At 43.3% G+C, this 22,396-nt stretch overlaps 1 protein-coding gene across 1 annotated transcript; it reads right to left on the reverse strand.

Annotated features, from left to right (window-relative positions):
- Positions 1-4,766: 4,766 nt before the first annotated feature.
- TSPYL5 (TSPY-like 5) lies at positions 4,767-9,248 on the reverse strand. The gene is made up of 2 exons (XM_011999995.1): positions 6,921-9,248; positions 4,767-6,573 (listed from the first exon to the last, which is right to left on the reverse strand). Exon 1 carries the CDS (start codon positions 9,124-9,126, stop codon positions 7,873-7,875), a length of 1,254 nt encoding a protein of 417 aa, XP_011855385.1. The 5' UTR covers positions 9,127-9,248; the 3' UTR covers positions 4,767-6,573; positions 6,921-7,872.
- Positions 9,249-22,396: the final 13,148 nt, after the last annotated feature.

The raw sequence follows: 22,396 nt of genomic DNA on the forward strand, positions 1-22,396 counted from the left end.
TTTTGAGACAGAGTCTCACTCTGTCACCCAGGCTGGAGTGCAGTGGCACGATCTCAGCCCACTGCAACCTCTGCCTCTCAGGTTCAAGTGATTCTCCTGCCTCAGCCTCCCAAGTAGCTGGGATTACAGGCGTCTGCCACCACGCCCAGCTAGTATCCTTATTTTTAATGAGATGCACGCTGAGTATTTAGGGATGAAGCATCATGCAACTAATTCAAATGGTCCAGCAAAATATATATACACACACATAAATAGACAAACTAAATATGTCTGAAAGTTCACACAAACTGAACTTAAGTTGTAGATATACAGGTGGTCATTGTACTTTTCTGAATATTTGAAAGTTTTCATAATAAGGAAGTTTGAAAGAAACAAAAGGAAAGGGCACATAATGGAGGGCTTGTTATGAGCTCCTTGGGATTCTGGATCCTACCGCTGAAGGTTTCAACCAGTGGTTGATATGATCAAATTTACATTTTAGAAAGCTCATTGATGTATTGCATTTACTCAACCAGTATTTATTGATCACCCATATCAAATGTTGAGTGAATCCTGAGGTAAGTGCTGTGGGAGATACGAAAACCAAAAAGGCATCATCTGGCAGAAAAGCATTTACCATGTAATAGAGGAAATGAGACACAAAACACTAAGCACAAGGTAAAGCTTTCTTGTCACAAGGGGTAACTGGGAGACCTGGGGGGAAAAGGCAGATGCACAGTGCCTCCAGGTGTTATCTGGTGTTCAACGTCCACAAAATTATCTCAGAAAGCATAAAACTACAGGTGACTGAAAATCACCTGTCAGCTCTAGTCCCTTGAACTTTCCTTATTTCTAGATGGCAGAACTCTAACCCCATGAGAGATACTGGAAAATGCAAGTTTTCCTTGAGGTAGGGTGTAGGAATGTGACCCATTTCTGACCCAAGGGACCTGACCTAGGTCTCCTGAAATCTACCAGGGACTACTGACAAAGATCTTCTTTCCTGATAAAAACAGAGACATGTAAGAAGGCCCTCTCCTCCTCCTCCTTTCTTCCCACCTCTGAGTGCAGTTGGGTGAGGTTGCGATGCTTGCAGCTGGAGAATCGTGAGGGGAAAGCCAAGGGAAAGAAAGAAAAGATGGCAGACTCAGATCCCTAATATCATTAAGCCTCTGAAGCCTACAACCTGACAACCTCCCATTACCAGACTTCTTCTTATAGAAGCAAAATTTCCCCCTTTCCAACTCATTTATATGCAGTTGTTGATATATACGGCCCAAAACCGCACTCAGTCCTCATCAGCAAGCATACTATGTCTACAGCCAATCCTAACCTTTGAACAATGCAGTTGAAGGAAGACTCACCCACCGAGTCAAGTCGGTCCTGCCCCTAGTTATGACCACACGCACGCTGTAGTTAGGGATGGTAAAGAAGTTTCACATTCATATGCCAACTCAGATTAATTGGCAGCAACTGGATAATCTGCTGTGCAGAAAGTTAAATACAGGTTCTGTGGAAAGTGTCTAGATTCATAGTGTCAGACATCTGCCCTGGGCCACATGCTTACCGTCCCATGGATGGATGGAATTTGGAATCAGAAGACCCAAGTTTATAAGTCCTGGCTCTACTACTTTTGTGATTTTGGTCATTTAACCTCTTTGAGCCTTCTTATGGGATAGTTGTTATAATCAAGATAATATAAGTAAATGTGCTTTGTTAACCATGAAGTGTCACACAGATGGTAGTTACTTTGTCTTACATTTGTCAAACCTCAGCTGAGGACCAGGTTGACAGGACGGAGGGAGAGAAGGAATTCAAGGCTCGAGCCCTGGATGACCAGTAGCTGAACACCTGACAGGAGGGTCTAAGTCCAGAGTTTCAGGTGAAAGTGAATGAGCAGTAGTGAGTTGTGACCCTGAACAGTGAAATATAGTTGGAGAAGATTCCAAAAGCAGAAGTGAAGACACTAAGGGCAAATAAAGATAGAAACCATGGACTGGATAGCCTACACTCCACTTTTTTATTGTCCCAACACCTGAGGGATATGACCCTACTCATCAGTTACAGTGGCTCCCCGTGACTAAGGACTTCTCTGAATCTTCAGAGGGGCAAGCAAATTTGCCAAATTTCCCTCCCTAGGTGGTTCTAACATGCCTCCCTAGGGCAGTGTGTCTCTTTCCTCTGTTGCAAACCACTATAGTAGACTAGAATAAAGAAGCCCAAAGTGCAAGAATAGACAGTCCAAAGCTGGTAGAGATCTTTGGTAAGCTCAGGGTGGCAGGACCATTTTATTTTTCTCTCCCCGCTCACCTATGGCCTAGCACAAACCTACCACATTTCAAAAAAAGCCCAGGAGGTAACAGTTAAAAAATCAGAAGAGGCCTTTTTATAATAAAAGTCAACGCTAAAAGGGGTCCAAGGACTCTTAAGATAACTAGAATGACCCAAGAGGCCCGCCCTCTCCAGGTTATGGAAGGCCTGAGTCCCTTGTGAAGTCTTACCTAAAGGCCAAAGGTGAGGGAGGCTTCCTTTAGCCCCCTCTTCAACCCACATGGACCCAAAGCATTCACCAGCCCCATGCAGGAAAATGGAAAAAAGGAGATTGACTATCAATCTCTTGACGGTGAAAAGGTGAAAGCTAAGAAGAGATTGAAACCTATGGTGGGTGGGTGGCGGGGTGGGGTGCAGGTGGGGGAAGAAAAATTCAAAGTTGTGTTTGTCCACAGCTATATTTCCAATGTCTACACCAAGGATTAGTTCATATAAGAGGCAATGAATGAATGAGCTGATGGAGAAGTAGTAAATCCCAGATTGAATGGGTTGTCCAAGGAACTGAAGAGAGGTGTTTGAAAGAGGGCCTGGACAACAGAGGCTCTGCACCCACAGGGAAGCAAGTGCGTGAACAGAATTGAACTGGGCAGACAGCCCCTCCCAATTCATAATCAAAGCAGACTGAGTGAATCCTGAGAGGAAGATCAGGCCTAGAGAGGCTGCTCTCCATCCCTTCTGCATTCCACATATCAGAAAAACTCCAGGGGTTTAAATTTTGTTTAACATGAAAAATTAGGAGATTCTACATAAAGATACTATTGATAAACTGAAGATTATTCCTACTTGAGTCAAGTGCTATGTGTGTGCATTCTTGAACCAGACTGCCTGAATTTAAAGCCTGGCTCATTCATTACCAGCATGATCCTGAACAATTTACTCAACCTCTTTTTACTCCATTTCCTCAACCCATCCCCTCATTAAGAGATAATTATCACTTGTCATAAAGACTCAATATATTAATCCTTGTATAACACCTGCAATGGTGCCTGGCACATGATATGCCTCAATACAATTAACTACCATAACGTGAGGCACGTATGTGTCGAAAGAATACAAGTTAAGATGTTGTTAGGGGTTAAATTGCCCCTGCCCTCACACCAAATTCGTATGTTGAAATTGTAATCCCCAATACTTCATAATGTAGCTGAATTTAGAGACAGGGTCTTTTAAGGGTAAAGTTAAATGAGGTCATTAGAGGGGCCCCAGTTCAAGATGACTAGTATCCTTATAAGATACTAGGACACGGACACACACACACACACACACACACACACACACACACACACACACACCCCCATGTGAAGACAGAGAAGAAAGCTATATATAAGCTGAGTGAGGTCCTCAGAAGAAACCAACCCTGCTGATACCCTGATCTTGAATTTCTAGCCTCCAGAACTGAGAAAATAAATTTCTGTTGTTTAAGCTACTCAGTCTGTGGTACTTTGTTATGGCAGCCCCAGAAAACTGATAGATTTTCTTATGAAACAAATGTGGCCCACTTTACAAATTACCAAATTCAAATGCCCTGAGGCATCTGAATATAAACGGTGCTTTAAATTCATTCATTCATTCAACACTGGAGCACCTACTATGCCCTGAACACTGCATGTTTATTTATTAAAACCCTTTGTCATATAAGCCCATTTTATTTTCTTGTAACAACCCACGTCTAATTTTGTCCATTTTCTGCTGGGCAGCTTAGTGTGCCACTTGGTTGTCTGCCACTGCTTCTCCTGATTAATGGGAAATGATCCTTGTTATGGATCTGAAATGAACAGCATCAGAGGATGTAGTTCTCAACTCTGGCTAAACACTAGAATCACCTGGGAAGTTATAAAAATATCCACACCCAGACCTACCCTTACCCCGTTCTGATTTAGTTGGTCTTTGTGTGGAGCTCTGGCAGTGTTTCTGTAAGCTTCCCAGACAATTCTAGTGTGCAACAAAAGTTGAGCACCATTACTCAAGTTTAAAAGGGCCTTCAAGGTCACCCCCCTTCAATTCAAAGTGCAGTTTACAAATCACCAGCACTGTCATCATCTGGAAGCTCCTTAGAAATGCAGAATCTCAGGTTCCATCCCAAACTACTATATCGGAATATATATTTTAACAGGACTCCCCACACAATTCAGATGCACCCTAAAATTTAAGAAGCAATGTATTCCTACTAGAATCTAGACGATTCACAGAATCTAGATTATTCTAATGGGAGTTCACTGCTTCTGAATCAACTAGAACGCATGTTAAAAACTAAGCTACCTGGCTTCCTCTCAGAATCATGGAATCTCAATCTTTGGGAAAAAGGCCTAGAAATCAAAATTTTATGTGTTTTTGTGTAGCTAGCCACACAAGGGTCTGCGGCTTGGGAATCACTTACCTAGGGCAATATATATACCCTTTCAACTGCCCAGCCTCTGTTTAACAACCTTCCAATTCTTTTTTGAAAATCAGAAATATAACAGAGATACAGGTTTTTATTTTTCCACCACGCATGCAAACTTACAACTATTTATACTGTTTAGGAACACAGAAATAATTGCGTTATTAACAGGGTGTCAAATTACCAAGTACAACAACCAGTTACTAATTATTTTGGGGGAGGTTATTTTCACAGAACACAGCAACGATTTCTAAATTATTCTTCCAAAACCAGAGTTATGAGACCAGTACAAGCTGGTAACAATGCTAACGGTCACACAAGTTTCCATGTTACACAGAAAAAAAAGATTGACATTCTGCTGAAGGGTCTCAAGTACCTTATCATATCAGAATTTTTGAAAGAGTTTTACAACAGAACAGTCTCTCTCTTGTTTTGTGGATGCAAGGGAAAGGAAGCATCCCTCTCATTTCTTTTTGAGACTCCTTGTTAATTCTTAAAACACATTTCTAAGGCCCATCTCTGGAACTTCGTTAGTTAACATTAAAAGCAAAAAGCAGACCTGATGTGATTATGATAGTGCACCCCATCACTATCACCATCAAAAGAGACTACCAATCTCCCAAAGTAGTCACGGTTGCATTGGCTTAGTGTCTTGGATTTTCAATAAACAATACAGATGAAAAAGAGGCAGATACAGATGAAACCAGGTTGACCATAACTGATAAATGATGCAGCTAGGTGATGGACACATGGGGTCCAAGGACCATCCTCTCCACTTCTATGCATGTCTGAAAATGTCCATAACAAAGAGAAAAAAAAAATTAACAACAACAAAAAAAAAGCAGACTTGCACAGCTCTATCTTCCCATTAGACTAAAATGGGGAAAGTGGTAAGACTTTAAAGGTAAAATGTACAGCATACAGCACTCTTCTGCATGTACAAAGCCACACCTAGAACAAAAAAGAAAGTAACCAAAGTAACATCATTCTGTTCCTGGTTTGTCTCTGTGGCTTATAAAATCTACTGATGATAAGATTGGACAAAACCTTGGAAACACCCTCAACTAGGCATCCTATTTGTCCATAACCTCTTCAACTCTCCTTTTCCAAGCTAAGGAGGTCCCTCCCATACTCTATCACTGAGAGACAGGCATGCTCCCCCTGCGGCTTTTCAAGCCATTTCTGTCTGATTTGCCAGGCCCACACCGTACCAGTATCATGCCTACTCGATGGTTTTGCTCCAAATCCCCAGCCTAGCACACCCTTGCTACAACTTTAAAGTCAAGGTCTCTCCTGAGGAACTTAGAATGAGGTCTCCCTAACAAAAGAAAAGGTAGGGAAGAACGGGCGTAGATACAGTCCTTCTTCCCCACCCTCAGGGATAAGAGAGGGAAAGGCCCAGCTCCGCTTTTAAACCCACTGGAAATAATCTGGAGATCCAAAACAGATTCTGCCCATCCCCATCCCCATCCCCCAGGAGAAGCTTGAGATACTCCATAATGGAGACTAAAACCCACTCCTGGGGCTATTTGAGGTAGAAGCAAAGAGAGCAAAGGACTGCTGAAAGTGGGAAAGCTGGGGGTTGAGGTCCAGATGGCCAGAGGCTACCACAAAGAAGGAAACAGCAGGAGGCACTTGAGTCTTAGGGAGTATTAAAACAAAGTCAAAACAAGAGTAAACACTAGTCTATGATATGGCTGCCTTGGGGTTTATCACTCGAGCAGACGCTAGGCATGAAATGGTTTTTCAACTTCAGAACTGTAGAGCAAGCCCGGGAGACAGGTTCAGGGTCTGCCAGCAGATCCACTTGGCCTTCTGGTTTCCTCAACTCTCTTTCAATCTAGTATATGTGCGCAGTGCCAAGTTCTCAGATATCTCCCTAGCTGTATGTAGAAAAATGTGGTTTTTCAGTTGTTTTCTCTGTAGTACTATTTAAACAAAATAAAAAGGAATAAGGAAAAAAGGAAGGGGAAGGTGCAAGGGGAGGAAAGGAGGCTACCAAGAAAGGGAGGGAGGAAAGAAGAATGAGGGAGGAAATGAGGGATGGAGGAAGGCAGGCAAGTGAAGTAAGAAGTGTGAGTGACCTGAAGTCAAGCAAGCAGAGGCCCACAAATCAGAAATACCTCTTCCCCAGAACCCCTACTATAGCACTCTGCTCATGTCTTAGAAGGGAATAAGGGAAGTTGACAGCGGTATCTGGATTCTATATAGGCCCAGTCCTCACCCTCACCTGCAGCCACAGCATAATGACGGTGAACACATGTCCACACATACCAGCCCGCCCATCAGTCTGGCAGCCAGTAGGGTTCCTGGAAAGCTGGGGAGGGTAGGTGTGTGTCTCATGCACTGGTAGGGGGCCTCAGTCCACAGGCAGTTCTTGAGGTCCTTGTTGACCAGGAAGCCAACTGGAGCTGACAGCAACCCAGACAAAACTTAATGGCTTGATAGTGACACGGCATGGGAAGATCCTGATGAGATTAAAGTTCACCAGTAGAAGGGCCCAGAAGCAAGAGACACATGATGGTACAGAACACATGGCATACTGCTTCTTGCCCTTAACTTCATGCATGCCCAGCAGTTAAGTGCCAATCTGCAGAACATCAAGCAGGATGGGTCTCACGGACCACAGGCCAAAGCCAGAAATAAAGTAGGTGACATCTTAGCTGGTGACCCCAGACCCACAGAACAGTAAGTTCTAGGTGATGACTAATACCATGTGCACTGGCTTCATTCTGCAGTGGCAACGGAAACGCTTGCATAGATGACATGCACGGCCAGCATGAACACGAAGCCCAGGAAGTCACCGACCCTGAAGGAGCAGAGCTTGAGGATGCACTGGTGGTCCTGGAGGATGACTCATGAGTGTCCATGTTAAAGACAAGTAGGAAAGGCCAGAGCCAAGAACAAGGTCCAGGCAATGTAGATAAAAGGCAGCACACATCTAAAGTACGTGTGCTTAACATATGAACAGTCCGGGTGCGATCACATAACATGTGACACCAACGTAGAAAAGCAAGAGGCTATGGGAGGCAAAAGAACATGATCATAAACGCCATATTCTTGTAACTAAAGTCCAAAGGGTCTATAGTACACACAGACCAACATGAAGAGAAGGCAGAGAGCCAAATACGTAGTCAACCAGGAACAGCCCAGCAGGAGGTAGCAGGGAGACTTGTGCAGGATCAGTTGGACTGGCTCACCCCAGGCTGAGTAGTCTCCACTGGCTGCTTTCCTGGACCTTGCCTGCCTTCTTTTTCCTTTCCTTTCTCTACACGAGCCCCTTCACTCAAAAGGTAGAACTGCAGGGGATTGGGCCACAATTCTTCGTTGATTATCTCCACAATCTTGTCAGACTCAATGGAGCTGTGGTTTGAAAACCAACCAAAGAAGCTACGGTTGTTTTCTGGGTTTCCCTGGCTTAGGGACTGGAGATCATGCCCTGGGAGCCACTGGATTGGAGTAGAACGAGACACCACCTGGCCAGAAGGACCACAGCCATATTCCTTGATGAGCACCTTATTTTGGAAATATGGATTGCGATCGAAGTAGAACTTGATTTTGTAGCCCAATCTGGCAAGGCCGAGCTCTTCCACTTCCAAGCTGTTTAAGTAGCTCAGTACCTCTTTCTCTTGGCTGTTCAGAAACGATGCTAGCTGGGGGTGGTTCTGAAATGCTTGCCCCCAGAAGCCCGGGATATTTTGGATGAGGTGGTTCCTGCGCTCCAAGTGCTGCAGTCGCAACTGCCCAAACTTCCTGGAGAGCCGAAGGTAGGCCCTGTCCGCCTGGGCGTTCATGTTCTCCAGCTTCAGCTGCACGTTCTCCAGCGTATCCATGCTGCCTTCCGTCGCTGGGGGCCCCGACCCTGCATCCCTCTCTTCCTTCTTTTCCTCCCCAGCTGAGACCGAGGTATTCTCCCCTGCCGACCCTTTCTTCTGCCTGCCACCAGCTATGACCTGAGGCCCCCTCCCCGCGGTGCTACAGGTTTCTGGGGCCTTCTTCCCGGCAGGGCCACGCCGGTTTCCAACGCGGGGGGCATTTTTCGGCCTTCCCAAGGTTCCCGCTGTTCCCACGAAGACAGTGTCTGCGGCCAGGCGCTCCGAGAGGGATGCGGCCTTTCCCGGGCCGGGCCTGGCCGCGGCCTGCCCGCGGTCCCCCGCAGCTCGGGCCCGCAGCGCGAGGCCACAGTCCAGGGGGAGCCGGCAGGCGGCCTCCTCCCCCAGCCGGAGGAGCTGCGCGGACGCAGCGGTTTCCAGGCCACCCCACCCCGCGCCAGCCTGCACCTGTGCCGCCTGGGTGTCTTCCCCGAGACTCTGGTACTGTGAAGGGTCCGGGTCGCGCGGGGCGTCGTCCGGAGCAGGGCGGACTCGGGCTTTGGCGCGGCCTTTGCCCCGGTTTTTCGCGCGGGAGGACTTTCGACCCCGACTTCGGCCGCTCATGGTGGTGGCAGAGGCGGCTTCAAAGCCACGCTGTGACCCTGCGGCTCCTAACGCCAGCTCACGGTCGGGACCGAGCGGGTCTCTCCACGGCAACCGCCAACGTCACGACCGTACAACTGTACCGTCGCGAGAGGACGGGATGCGCCCCGTGATTGGCGCCGCCGCTGCGGCTGCGCAGGAGACGACCCCCGCGGGCGCGCCCACCCCCATCTCGCGCGGACTCGCTTTCGGTCTTAGCGAGTTTCTCTGATACGCGCCCGGGGGATGCTGCTCTTTCATTTCTTCCCCGCGGTCTCATCGTGCCCTCAGGGTCTCGCTCAACAAGGCAACGCTAAGAGCCATCACCACCTGTCCCCCATCACCTGTTTTCTAAACTAAACATCTTCAGCTCCTCCAGTTATCTCTTGTGACATCTGTCATGAAGAAAGTGCTCAGGCCTGTGTGTCTCTCTTTGAACACCTTTGCTGAGGGATTTGCTCTGGTACCTTAACTCCAGAGAACGTAAAGGTGGATGCTCTAATGCCGGGCGTCAAAGCGATTTGGTAGGTAGTGGGATGGTAGTAGAAATTACAAAAATAATAGCAACTAGTATTTTGTATCATTTGTGCCAGGCACTTTACTAGGTGCTTTAAATGCATTATCTCAATTTACAAAGGAGGTGTTGGTATCATTCCCATTTTCCAGATAAGAAAACTGCAGCTCAGAGACACTCAGGCGCATTCCCCAGGTTACACAGTAAGGGATGGAAGCACAATTCAAACTCAAGCCCATGGGACTCTGTATCCTATGCTTTATATTAGGAAATGGCAAGTCCTTCCAGATTTGTTCCACTGTCAGTTACTGGGCTGGCTCTTAAGAAGTCAGCCTTGCTCCTTAACAGACAGGCTTCCATGGACCACCTGACCACCTCTTCTGCCTGGGAACATCACCCAAGTCCCCCAGCTGCCTCAGTTTACAGAACTGAGGTATAGGTACCTATCACTAGGTATAAGATCAGGAGTGAAGACCTGCATTAGAGCTCCTGTCATTGGAGTAAGACAAGAATGTGGTCAGAGGTGAAATTATTATTCAGGGAGCAGATCGAGGTTCAGAAGCAGAGCCTCCACGTGGCACTGCAGAAGCCCTAGGAACTTCTTACACTGTGCATGGAAAGAGCCAGACAACCTCCCTCATAGTCCCGGAGGCAGCTCTGGACGACGCTCTTACTAGCGAGGTAATAGGACCATGAATAGTGAGGGGACGCATGGCTAATGTAAAAATATAAAGAAAAACCTTTTGAGGTGGTCTTTTCAGGCTCAAAGGGAACAAAAAGGCCCTTGTAACCAGCTGGTGGAGAGATAAGCCAAAAAGCCCCTGGGACTTCATTACTCAAAGTGTGGTTGTGGACCAGCAGCCTGATGTAACCTGAAAGCTTGTTAAAGATGCAGAATCTCAGGTCTTTCCCCGGACCTACTAAGTCAGAATTTGAATTTAACAAGATCCTGGGTTATTTGTATATACCCCTAAGTTTAAGGAGACAATTTAAAGAGGAATTATTTTTATACAGATGGCCCTATTTTAATCCAGCCTAATACAAGTGATCTCTCATTTTCTCAAAAGCTCCAGAATAGCCTGCAAGGCGCTGTATGATCTGGCAAGTCCCCTACCTGCCACTACATGAGTTACCTCTCTGACCTCATCTTCTCTCTCCTCTCTCCCACCTCTAGCTACAGCGGCCTTGCTGTTCTTAAACTCACTAGGTAAACTCCGGCCTCAGAGCCTTCGCACGGGCTCTTCCTTCTGCCTTAAATGCTCTTTCCTAATGTGGTCGGTGGCCTTGGCCTGCTGCCTTCACACTTTGCTTAAATGTCACCTTCTCAATGACCATCCTATTTAGAATTGCCACCCTCCCCATCCCTTTTACCCTTCTCTACTTTTTCTTTATTCCAACACACTATACCAATTATTTATTACGCTTCTTAACTCTCTCTTCTCTCTAGAATGTCAGCTCCATAAGGGAAGAGATTTTTGTTTTGTTCACTGATGTATCCTCGGTGCCTGCAACAGTGTCTGACATATGAAGAGCACTTAATAAATACCTGTTGAAAGAAAGAACCAATCAGCAGAGTTTTCAAAAATGGATTTGTCAATGATTGTCTGAAGTTCAGAATAGCTCCCGTTTTCCCACAGAAGCAATGCTATGGATGCTGTAGTCTCAGATGAACTCATGGAAACCTACTAAACTCATAATTTAGCCAAAAAATAATATTTTGTTACAGAGCACCATTCGGGGACAGTCTGTAAGTAAAAATTTAGAGTGACAAATTTAAAAATTAAGTTGGGAGAATTAATATTTGACTTAAAAGGGATTAATTAGTTTAAGGATTATCTTAAATTCTTATTGAAAGCCCTTTCATAATAATTTCTTCCCAAGGCCTTCTGTGATCACCTCAGACCACAATAAGCAGCCTTGTCCTTGATCTCACAGAGCACTTGTTAACTGTAGTATTCATTTGGCAGTGGGGCACACCCTGTTTTGTACCAGTTATTTTACAAAATTACTTTTAAAGCTGGATAATCACAGCCTGAAACTCTCCATAAATCTCAGAAAAAAATTTAAAAATCAGCTGATGCATTTGCCATCCCTCTGTAGACTTGACATTGATGGGTTGGCCCACTTCTTAGAACACTCACAGATCACCCCATCTCTGTTGTCAAGAGTCTTAATCCAGCGTCAGCATCTGCGTCATGTGGCAGTCACCAATGGCTAAACCACTGCAGGATTAACACAGGGCTGGGCCATTGCAATGTGTTTGTTATACAATCTGCCTTGAACCTTTTTTCATCATGTCAAAGAGATAAGCATCAGATGAAGGGAAATAAATGTGAGACCGACACTTTTTATAAAAATGCCCCTCTGCTCTAAGTCACCAGTTCCCCATGGCTTTTGTATTTGAAAGTTTCATCTGTGCTGCTGAACTGGACTGTGTGTTTTCTTCTTGGGTATTAATATTTAACTATGAGGAACTGTAGTTTTTGTTCCTAATTGGATAGTAAACTATGTAAGTGTGGAGACCGTGTCTCTTTTTACTTTTATCTCTCAGAGCACCTAGCATGGGGCCTTGCACATACCAGTAATTATAATGAAAGTTTACATTTATTTCATACTTTATATAGTGCTATGCCTTAACTCATTTAATCTCTGCAGTCACCCCATGGGGCAGGTGCAATTATTGTTCTCGTCTTGGAGAGGAAGTTACTGCCACACAAAATGGTTCAGTAACTTGCCCAAGGTCACACAGCTAATAAATGTTTTTTGCCAAAGCGATCTGACTTCAGCACCATGCTCTTAATTAATAATACATGACGTAAAATTATGGCTTAATAGATTAAAACTCTCTCTCTAGTGGGTAAAAATACCTTTTAATGTTAAAAAATTATGTATATTAAATATATATATATACACACACATATGTAGATATACACATAATACATACATCAATTAGTTATGAGTCATTTATTTATGGGGTATACAATATACCTGGCATAGCAATACTCAACATAAATTTAGTTTCAACAGCCCATGATGAGAACGAAGCATCTCTATTTGCACTGCATTTATCATAAGCATCCTGTTAATATTATGAAAGAAATGCAAGTTTACTGTCACGAACTCAGAGATCCGGGAGTGTTGTGAACTTCTTCCACTATCTGCAGGCTTAAGTTCATGGTAATATAAGCATTTAGTTGATTATTTCTAGTGTAATATTTCTTTATTAGCAAATATTTATTAGAAATTCGTGAAATATTTTTCAAACGTTTATGTGTATTATGTCTATATGTATGTATATGCATATGTGTTTGTGTGTATGTAATTCAAAGTATTAGAACAAAGAGTCTTCACTTTTGTTCTCTGCATATTGTGCTTTCTCCATTCCTTTTGATATCTGTTTTCTTTGAATCATAGAAATTTACAAGCTGGGAAAAAGACATTCGTCATCCAGCCTATTCCCCAGCGAAGGGAAAAACATTCCCCATCATTTCTCTTGTAGAGCTTTAGGATCCAGACTTGACATTTTTAGCCACAGGACTTTTCTATTCTTCCCCAAGGAGATAGTTTAAGTCTATTAGATAGCAGTGAGTATTGCTTACTGTGTGGGATTTTGCCAACCAACCCTCCCAGGTCACTAAAGGGCATGGAAAAGAAGGCAGCGTCCTAAGAAATATTTTCATAGTCAAGGAGGGAGGGAGAGAAAAATCTGCCTCTTATGATAAATTTCAAGACTATTTGAGCTTAACGTCTTGAGAAATTTGCCTAGCTTCTTCCCAGTTCCTCGCCAAAGAGCAAACTTTTATGGTAGACCACCTAAGTTATTTCAGTTCATATCCTGTATGTAGCTATAAAATATTTTAAAATATTTCCTGATGTATTCTTTCTTCTTAGCATTTCGTTTTTATCCTGCAACATCTTAACCATTAAAAAAGATCTTAGGCTAAGGCTTTTGTTCTAGAAAAGGGAAAAAAGACAAAGAACCCAGCAAGCAGAATTTCAGCAAGTCAGATTCTTCACTTTGAATTTCAAAATTGGCTCTTGAGAGGGTAAGAGACGATAGCATGGAAAGAGAAAAATATATATTTGATATATATTTGAAGAGCTAAATGTGCGCATGCACACACACACACTGCCTCTACTGTCACTGTGTGTGAGTGTGTGTGTGTGTGTGTGTGTGTGTGTGTGTGTATTTAGCTCTCCAAAGATAATTAAGTCCTGGAGCACTAACAGCATAGAGTTTATAACATTAACCATAGAAGAGGAAAAACGTGATGATATACAAGCCATTTCTCTGCTACACAAAGAGGAGATAAGAACCTTTTCGGGTCTGGAGTCAAGGAACTTGGAAAAGATTCAGAGAGTGAATAGTTGGTGTAGAGTCTTGAGAAATGCTTCTCACAGTGACCACAGTGACCGCCACATGGGTCAATACCCTTGGAGCATCAGTAAAGACCACCTTCTCTGGACAAGACAGAGGTATGAGAATAGGGAGAATTAGTTCCCAGCTTGACAATTGAAACTCAGACAAGAAAGGACTTTTCTCAGAGGGCTCCACACCATCAAAGGGCAGCCAAGGCAGCATAAAAGTATGTACAGGGTAACAAAGTTCTGAAATGGCCTCTCTCATCCTCTAAGCACCCCACTCCCAATCTTTTGCAGTCCCAGAATGAAGTGGAAGGGCAGCCATATGTTCCTCAGGCTTGCTAAGAGAGGTCCAGAGGTTGGCTAAGAGCAGATGGAGTTCAACTGGGTCTTGCAAGGTAGGTACAGAAGTTGCAGAGTAAAAGTCTTGGTCATCAGATACCATGGTGATGTGCCACATCAACAGACACAATAAAAGTAGAGGCAGATCCCAAAGATTAGGCAAGACCAGCTAAGCTTCAGCAGAGGTCAGCAAAGACAGAAGATGAGATGCACACCAGAAACCTTTTCACCAGTTATGAGATGGATAACCCTTGGCCCCTAAGAAGATGGAGAAAAGAAATGGGGAACACCCTAAATGAGTATATATTTGCCTCAAAGAAACTAGAATTTCAAGTAGTAAGTTACCAAGTTACCTGAATTGCCATGGTTAAATTCATCTGGATGTTATAAATTGTGATAACTATAAAAAATTATATTCACTACAATAGTATTTTCTGGACCAGACCCAGTATCTGATGGATGTAGCCATATAACACTAAAGCTGAAGAAACTCAAGAAACAAGTGACTTTAAAACTCCCTAGAAAATAAGTCATATTAATAATTTTAGAAAATAGCAAAATGTATTAAAAGAAGACTTCATAAAATATGATTGCAAAAAATCAAGAAATCCATGATACTCGAAATATGAGCATTTTTTACTACAGTTAAGAGTAACTTCAAAAGCAAAACTGAGTGCTCTCCAAGAAAGTCTTTCATTCATTGCTTATGAGTTAAATTTAGAACTGTGGGTACACTCCATTTATTGCAGTTACTACTTTTAGTACATAATTTAGTAATTTATCATACACTTAAATTCTTCTCCAATTGGGTTACATATGCAAGCCTTTTACCTCCAACCAGACCAGAAGCTTCAGGTTGCAGAAACTGAACTTGCTTTATATGTAAGCTGCACAGTGCCTTCTTCCTGAATTACTCCAAAGCCATTCCTGCACCAAACAAACCTCATCAATTTCCAAACCAAAAACAAGTTGTTCTCAGTCAACACCACCACGTGTTTTCTAGTGCAGAAAACAGCAGGGATGCAAGGTCTTTCTTTTCCCTACCATCTCTTTTTATGCCACTCAATAATGCTGATACCATATTTGTTTATATCTTTACTGTTATACATACATACAGATACACTCTTACCCCTCTTTTTTTCTCCAAATACAACACATCAATTACTAGTGTAGAAATATACTAAAGAAAAAAGTGAAGTTGCAAATTTTTCACTTGGAAGATTAATTGAGGGGTAAAGATCCCGACAGGACCTGAATACGCCAGATGTCGTTGAGAAACAGCAAGATGGAAAACACAAACTGGAATCATATCCACCTCATGTACTCTAAGGTCCTGGATGGTTTTGAGAGTGATGAAGGCAAACTGCTTCAGAGAATGGCCAGGACCTGCATGGAGTTAGGGTCCTGGGGTAAGGTCGGGGAGTTAGATAACCTGCGACATCCCAGACACCAGCCAAGCAGCTTTGGTGGCGAGAGACACCAACTAGAAGACCCTCCCCCGACTTTATCAAACAAGTCATCGTTTCCATGGAGCTAGGAGTTTGTACCTAGGACATAAGAGAAATGAACAAAGATAAAATAAAGTTGAATTTAAAATGAATGGGCAAGCATTGTGTTCAATCATATGTGTAATCAATTAGTGTCCATACATATGGGGTTTCATGGTTCCAATTTATTTTACCTGGGCTAATTTAATTGAAGATACCCCTTGGCTTCTGGAATGCCCACTTTAGTTATTTATTCTGTATTTGTATAACACTTGGTAGCAATAAGACATTTTTAAAAGCACTTAAAAATGAATATTCAAGAAGAAGGACAAAGGAAAATTAAGGGCTGGGAAATCCAGAAAAGAACAAAACAAAGTAAAGTGCCAAATGCATTCAATTCTATTGTGTTTGATATACTTGCTAAAAGCAGGCCACAGATTGGACTCTGACCTTTTATCCAGCAGTGCAAAGACAGAAATCAGATGTGGTATAACATTTATAATGTTTGTAATATTAAGAAAGAAAGGAAAAGACAGATTCTCAGGGAAAACACATTTATTTACAATGCTTAACCCAGAGAGGAATGTCAAAATTGAAAGTCCCAGTAGAATCCTGACACTGCATCCAGCACTGTGGGCCCGTCCTGTGGCACTTGCCTTAGGCTGGTGAGCAGGACCGAGAGCCACTTCATAAAAGCAGTTCCATGGTGGTTTAGGTCCAAAACTAAAATGACTCAATCCAAGGAAACAGTTTGTATAATTTAGAGGAGACAGTGGACATATATCTCAAAGTCAGCCTCTGCAAACACTGCCTTCTTCGATTGACATTACTCTCCCTGACAAGTGCCTGGAGCCTGGGTATTGTCTGTGGTAGACAACATCACATGAGGAATGAACTGTGCTGAATTTCATTCTGTTTCCTGCACCAAATGGGTACAGAGTTCTCCTGAGAGCCATGCCGTCCATTACTTTTACAAATGTTTTCCCACTTCAAGTCCTCCCCATCTCACATTCAGACTAAGCTAGGTCTCAGTGGAGTAGAACGTTTTTCCTCTCAGAGTGACTCTGCCCCTTGGTTTCTCCATAATGTCAGAGGTGGTTGTTCAGGTCAGGGTTCAGGTACAGGGTCATGCAGGTGGTGGAATAAATAAAGCGACCCCCCAGTGCAGTCCTCGGGAAGTCACGGGGGGTGGGAGGGAGTGCGGGTTATGCCTCATCTCAGGCTGACAGTTGCCACTCAACTCCAACTGATTGTTGCCATGAAGAACTCTGCATTTTTATGTGAAATTTCTTACTTTTTAAAATCCCATGAGAGCCAAATGAAACAATTCTGCTTGTGGGCTCCACGGTGCAACGCCTGTTCCATTCTCACATTCTTTAAAAACTAAGTTTTTCAGTGAAAACATGAACAAATATCTGGAAATTATTTGAATTCCCCTAAAGAACAGAGATTTTTGTTCCTGTCACTCCAGAGAAGCTTTTGAAAATAAATAGCGGTAATATGATTCAAGGTAGGACTCCGCCTTGTGTTGTTAAAGCAAGGAAGGAATTCATGGCAACTGAAAGACAGCTTTTACAAGTAAGGGATATTTTCGTCAAGCAAGATTTTTATTCGTTTTCATTTTAAACATCAAAGATGATGATTGTGTGGGGTTTTTTATTTTTATTTTTTCCTCTTTTTTTTTTTTTTTGAGATGAAGTTTTGCTCTGTTGCCCAGGCTGGAGTGCAGTGGCATGATGTCAGTTGACTGCAACCTCTGCCTCCCAGGCTCAAGCGATTCTCCTGCCTCAGCCTCCCAAGTAGCTGGGATTACAGGTGCCCCCCCACCACGCCCTGCTAATTTTTTGTGTGTGTGTTTTCAGTAGACATAGAGTTTCACTATGTTGGCCAGGCTGGTCTTGAACTCCTGACCTCAAGTGATCCACCTGCCTTGGCCTCTCAGAGTGCTGGGATTACAGGCGTGAGCCACCGTGTCTGGCCTTATTTTTTACTTTTATAGAGACAGAGTCTTGCTTTGTTGCCCAGGCTGGTCTCTAACTCCCAGGTTCAAGCAATCCTCCTGCCTCATCCTCCCGCCTCCTCCTCCCAAACTGCGGAGATTGCAGAAATGAGCCCATGCTTACCCGTGATTATGCTACCTCTGTTTTCTTTTTCTTGCTTGCTTTTTTTTTTTTTTTTTTTTTTTGTGAGATGGAGTCTTGCTGTCGCCCAGGCTGGAGTGTGATGGCGCGATCTTGGCTCACTGCGACCTCTGCTTCCCAAGTTCAAGCGATCTTTGTGTCTCAGCCTCCTGAGTAACTGGGATTACATGCGCCCACCAACATGCCCAGCTAATTTTTTGTATTTTTTTGTAGAGAGAGGGTTTCACCATGTTGGCCAGGCTGGTCTTAAACACCTGACCTCAGGTAATCCGCCTGCCTTGGCCTCCCAAAGTGCTGGGATTACAGGCGTGAGCCACCACACCCGGCCTGTTTTCTTAAATATGTAGTTTAGACTCCCCAAACATGTTCTTCTCCGTACAATACAAACGCTTTTCAAGACCAACTCAGACACATTCTTGCTGCTTGCGGCCCTCAGCAGTGGGATCTGCAGATCTTTACTGAGCAACTAACACACTCCTGATGGGAACGGCAGACTGAGTGACTAACTCTGCCTCTTTGGATGATTTTTTCCCCCATCTTAATCAATACCTACATAACTGATCAGGTGAACCAGATGGAGCCTTCCGCTTCACAGATTAAGACAATTAGGACACCAGACAGGTGTTCAAGCTGACGTTTTTCATAACTAAGACAAGAAAAACCTAACACTTTATCTTCCTCGGAAAAAGGCAAGCTCCAGCTGGTCTTGGACATGAATCAGTACTAATTCATACACTATCTAGCTAAAAATTGGTACAACCATATTTAGACAAAATACGATATAAAAGGGAATTATGTGTCAGTAAGTTTGTAAGAGCTCCCACCACAGAATCTGGATAGAAATATCATAGTAAAAACCTAATAGAATACTGAGAACACTGTGTGTACCAACATTTTGCAGACACTCTAAGAGAAAGAGGCTGATTGTGGAAAGTAACTAGACTCCCTTCTCTAGGACCAAATCTCAGAGAGACGAAGAGCTCTGAGACCGGGGGAGCCGCACAGCTATGAGCTCTGAAATGACTGGGGGGAACAAAAAGACCTAGAAACACAAGGCGAGGTGTAAGGAAAGATTAAAGATCTATTTCTGGAACCTAGACTTACAGAGGGTACTCCTCCCATGCCACATGCTATTCCAATAGGAAAGAATATGCAAAACAAGTCGCAGTTTGAACAGGGAATGGTCATTTTATTCAGAACCAAAGAATATTTACCGTTCTGTAGCTAAACATAGGACTTGTATTTCAAGAGGCCAGGGGATTTATGCTTCCCTCTGTGACATGTTCTCTTAACTCCAAGCCCCGGTTTTCCATTGCAAGAGTAGTAGAGGGACTCGGCTGTAGTGGAGGGACCCCACTGTAGCAGGGATCATCCTAGAAATGACACTGAACACCAAGCAGGCTCCTGCAGAAGATTTATAAACATGAGAGCGACTCCGAAATACCTGGGCACCCTACCCGCCACACAGAGGAGAACTGAAAAATAACAGAAGTGCCTCTGGGAAGGAGATAGCAAATATTCCTCCTGTGTCTTGCCTTCCATCACTCATACCAATTAAAAAGTAAAACAAACATAGCCAATGACAACAATCACTTCTCCCAGTTTATAATCAAAAGAGATTTCAGCAACCAAGAATGTTGCAAAAAAAAAAATTATTACCATAGGCCTTGCATATTTCTATAGTAAATAAACTCATTCATCATCAAGAGAGTTTATATGATATTCTCTTGATGATGAAAGGATTCACTTATGAGAAGAGAATTCTGGAAAAAGTCATGTTAAGAATCCTGCAGGTGGAGAATAGCTAATGGATTCAGGGCTCAATACCTAGGTAACGTGTTGATCTGTGCAGCAAACCACTATGGTACACAAAGATTACCTATGTAACAAACCTGCACATCTGGCACATGTACCCCTGAACTTAAAATAAAAGTTGGAAATTTAAAAAAATTAAAACTTTAAAAAAAAAAAATCCTGCAAGCATAATTCAGTCTGGCCTTCTGGCCTTGATTTTACTATTCAATAGTAACTGGAGAATATCATGCATGACAAACCACCCCCAAAATTACACACAATTAACAAAGTAAAATGTCATTTTAAAATTAAGATAGAAAATTTGTTGATTTTTTGAGATGATATTTGCTGAATGGGATAGGTGGGACCATGTGGGATGGAGGAGGGGGTTGGCAGGAAAGAGTGGCCACAGGCAGGGTGCTAATTTATGAGTCAGTATGCATGAGGATCTAAATAAATCTAATCCAGGTTTTCATAATTTTTGAACTCAGAAAAACGCAGCTACCTGCTGACAAGAAGCAGCAATGCTGAAATAAGAGAAAAGGGAATTGGGGCCTGAATTTGTTTCCTATTGCTGGTTTAACAAATCACTACAAATTTTGTGGCTTACAACAACATAAACTTATTATTTTACAGTTCTGGAGGTAAGAAGTCCAAAATGGTCACACTGGACTAAAATCAAGCTGTCGGCAGCTCTGTTCCTGATGGAAGCTCTAGAGGAGAATCCGTTCCCTTGGCTCCTCTCTCTTCTAGAGGCTGTCCGCCTTCCTTGGCTCTTCCAGCCAGCAGTTACTTCGCTCCTACTTCTGCTTCCATCATCACAATTCCTTCTCTCACTCAGACCCTCCTGCCTCCCATTTTCACTAATAAGGACCCTCATGATAACACTGGGCCCACTCTTGTAACCCAGTATCATCTCCCCATCACAAGAAACTTAACTCACATCTGGAAAGTTCCTTTCTCTATATAAGGTAACACATTGACAGGTTTCTGGGGATTCGGATTTGGGGATGTTTGGAGGTCATTATTCTGCCTAATACAAGGCCATAAACTATTGAGTTTCATTTCTAACAGAGAAGTGTCAGAAGAAAATGAATGATCAATTGTCATGTTTTATAATTGTTCATCTCCCTCTCATACACCCCCAAACCTTTTTATTCCTGTGCCCTATCTCTATTTTATATTAGAAATGGCTAGAATTTGTTGGGTGTTTGTAAGTGTCAGCTACTGTGCTAGGCAACTTACTTGTATTTTCATATTTAATTGTCTCAACAATCCAATGAGGTAAGTGCCATCCTCATCCCCGTGTTGTGAATGGGAAAACTGAGGCTTACAGAAGGTAAGTCATTTGTCTGAGATTTTACAGCTGAAATTCAAACCTAGGTCTGTTTGAATTGAGCTAGGGCTCCTAAACAATAAGAAAAAAAAAAACAACAGAATATATTGAGGCTTACAACAAACAAAGGTCTCTTCTTGCTCGTGCTCCATATTGGACACTACGTGTTCATCTGGGGCCTGCTGCAGCCTGCACATCATGATCATTCTGAGACTCTGGCTGAAGAGGCAGCCCCTGCCTGGGAGATTGTCCTTCTCAGATGCTGCTCTTCGTTAGCAGTGGGGAAAGAGAGGGATGGAGTGGGACTTCTTGGAGGCTTTTAGGGTGTTAATTTGGAAGTGATGTGCCCCATTTCTGTTCACATCTCATTGGCCAAAACAAACTCAGTGACCAAGCCTGATATCCATGTAGCTGGGATGAATCATTCTGTCACCATGCAGGGCAGCAAATATTTGGAAATGATAATACACTCTGCTATGACTCTTAGCTCTGTGCTCACTGAGATGAGAGGAAAAACAATAAACCATTATTATCACAGAGAGTCAAGATGACTTTGGACTTTCCTTAGTGGCACAGCACTCACCTCCAGGCCAGATGGACTCCTGGGTCTATGTAGAAGAGGCCACCTGTATAAAGGGAGATTCTGAGAACCTGAAATTTTCCTTCGTCCAGATACCCAAAGTGTCTGACACTCCTCCAGTAGAGATAAAGTTGTGCTGCCTGAGGATAGCTGTGTGCTACTAGCAGTTATGACGTGTTCTTCAAGGAGGCTTTCTCCCAGCTGGTAGGACTCTTGTTATGGAGCTCCCTCAAAGCAGCAGATGAGAAAGAGTAAGGGCATTCTAAGGTCCTCTTTAGTCTGAAGGCTTTGTAGAATTCTAATCCAGATGAAGAACACTCTTCTCTGAGGACAGTTCTTAGGACTCAAAGATTGGGAATGATGATTACATCTTGTCCAGTGTTTCTGAAACTGTGCTTCAAAGAGCCCTTGGTGTGCTATAAACGTGTCTCAGAAATAGCAAGAGAGATACACATAACCACTACACGCCCTGATGCCCTGGGGACTTGACATACACAGAAGCTAGGGCTAGGATAAGAAAGGGGGCTTTCAGTCCATCAGCAAACAAATGGATAAAGAAAATGTGGTATATGTACACAATGAAATATTATTCAGTCTTGGAAAAAGAGACCCTGCCATTTGCCACAACATGGATGGACTTGGAGGATATTATGCTTGCTAAGTGAAATTAGTCAGACATAGAAAAATAAATATTGC

This window comes from Mandrillus leucophaeus, unplaced genomic scaffold (genome assembly GCF_000951045.1).
Source record: "Mandrillus leucophaeus isolate KB7577 unplaced genomic scaffold, Mleu.le_1.0 Scaffold611, whole genome shotgun sequence".
Lineage (NCBI taxonomy): Eukaryota > Metazoa > Chordata > Mammalia > Primates > Cercopithecidae > Mandrillus > Mandrillus leucophaeus.

Bases quoted from the DNA above. Each gene is read 5' to 3' on its own strand.
- TSPYL5 (XM_011999995.1), bottom strand. From the start codon at position 9,126: ATGAGCGGCCGAAGTCGGGGTCGAAAGTCCTCCCGCGCGAAAAACCGG.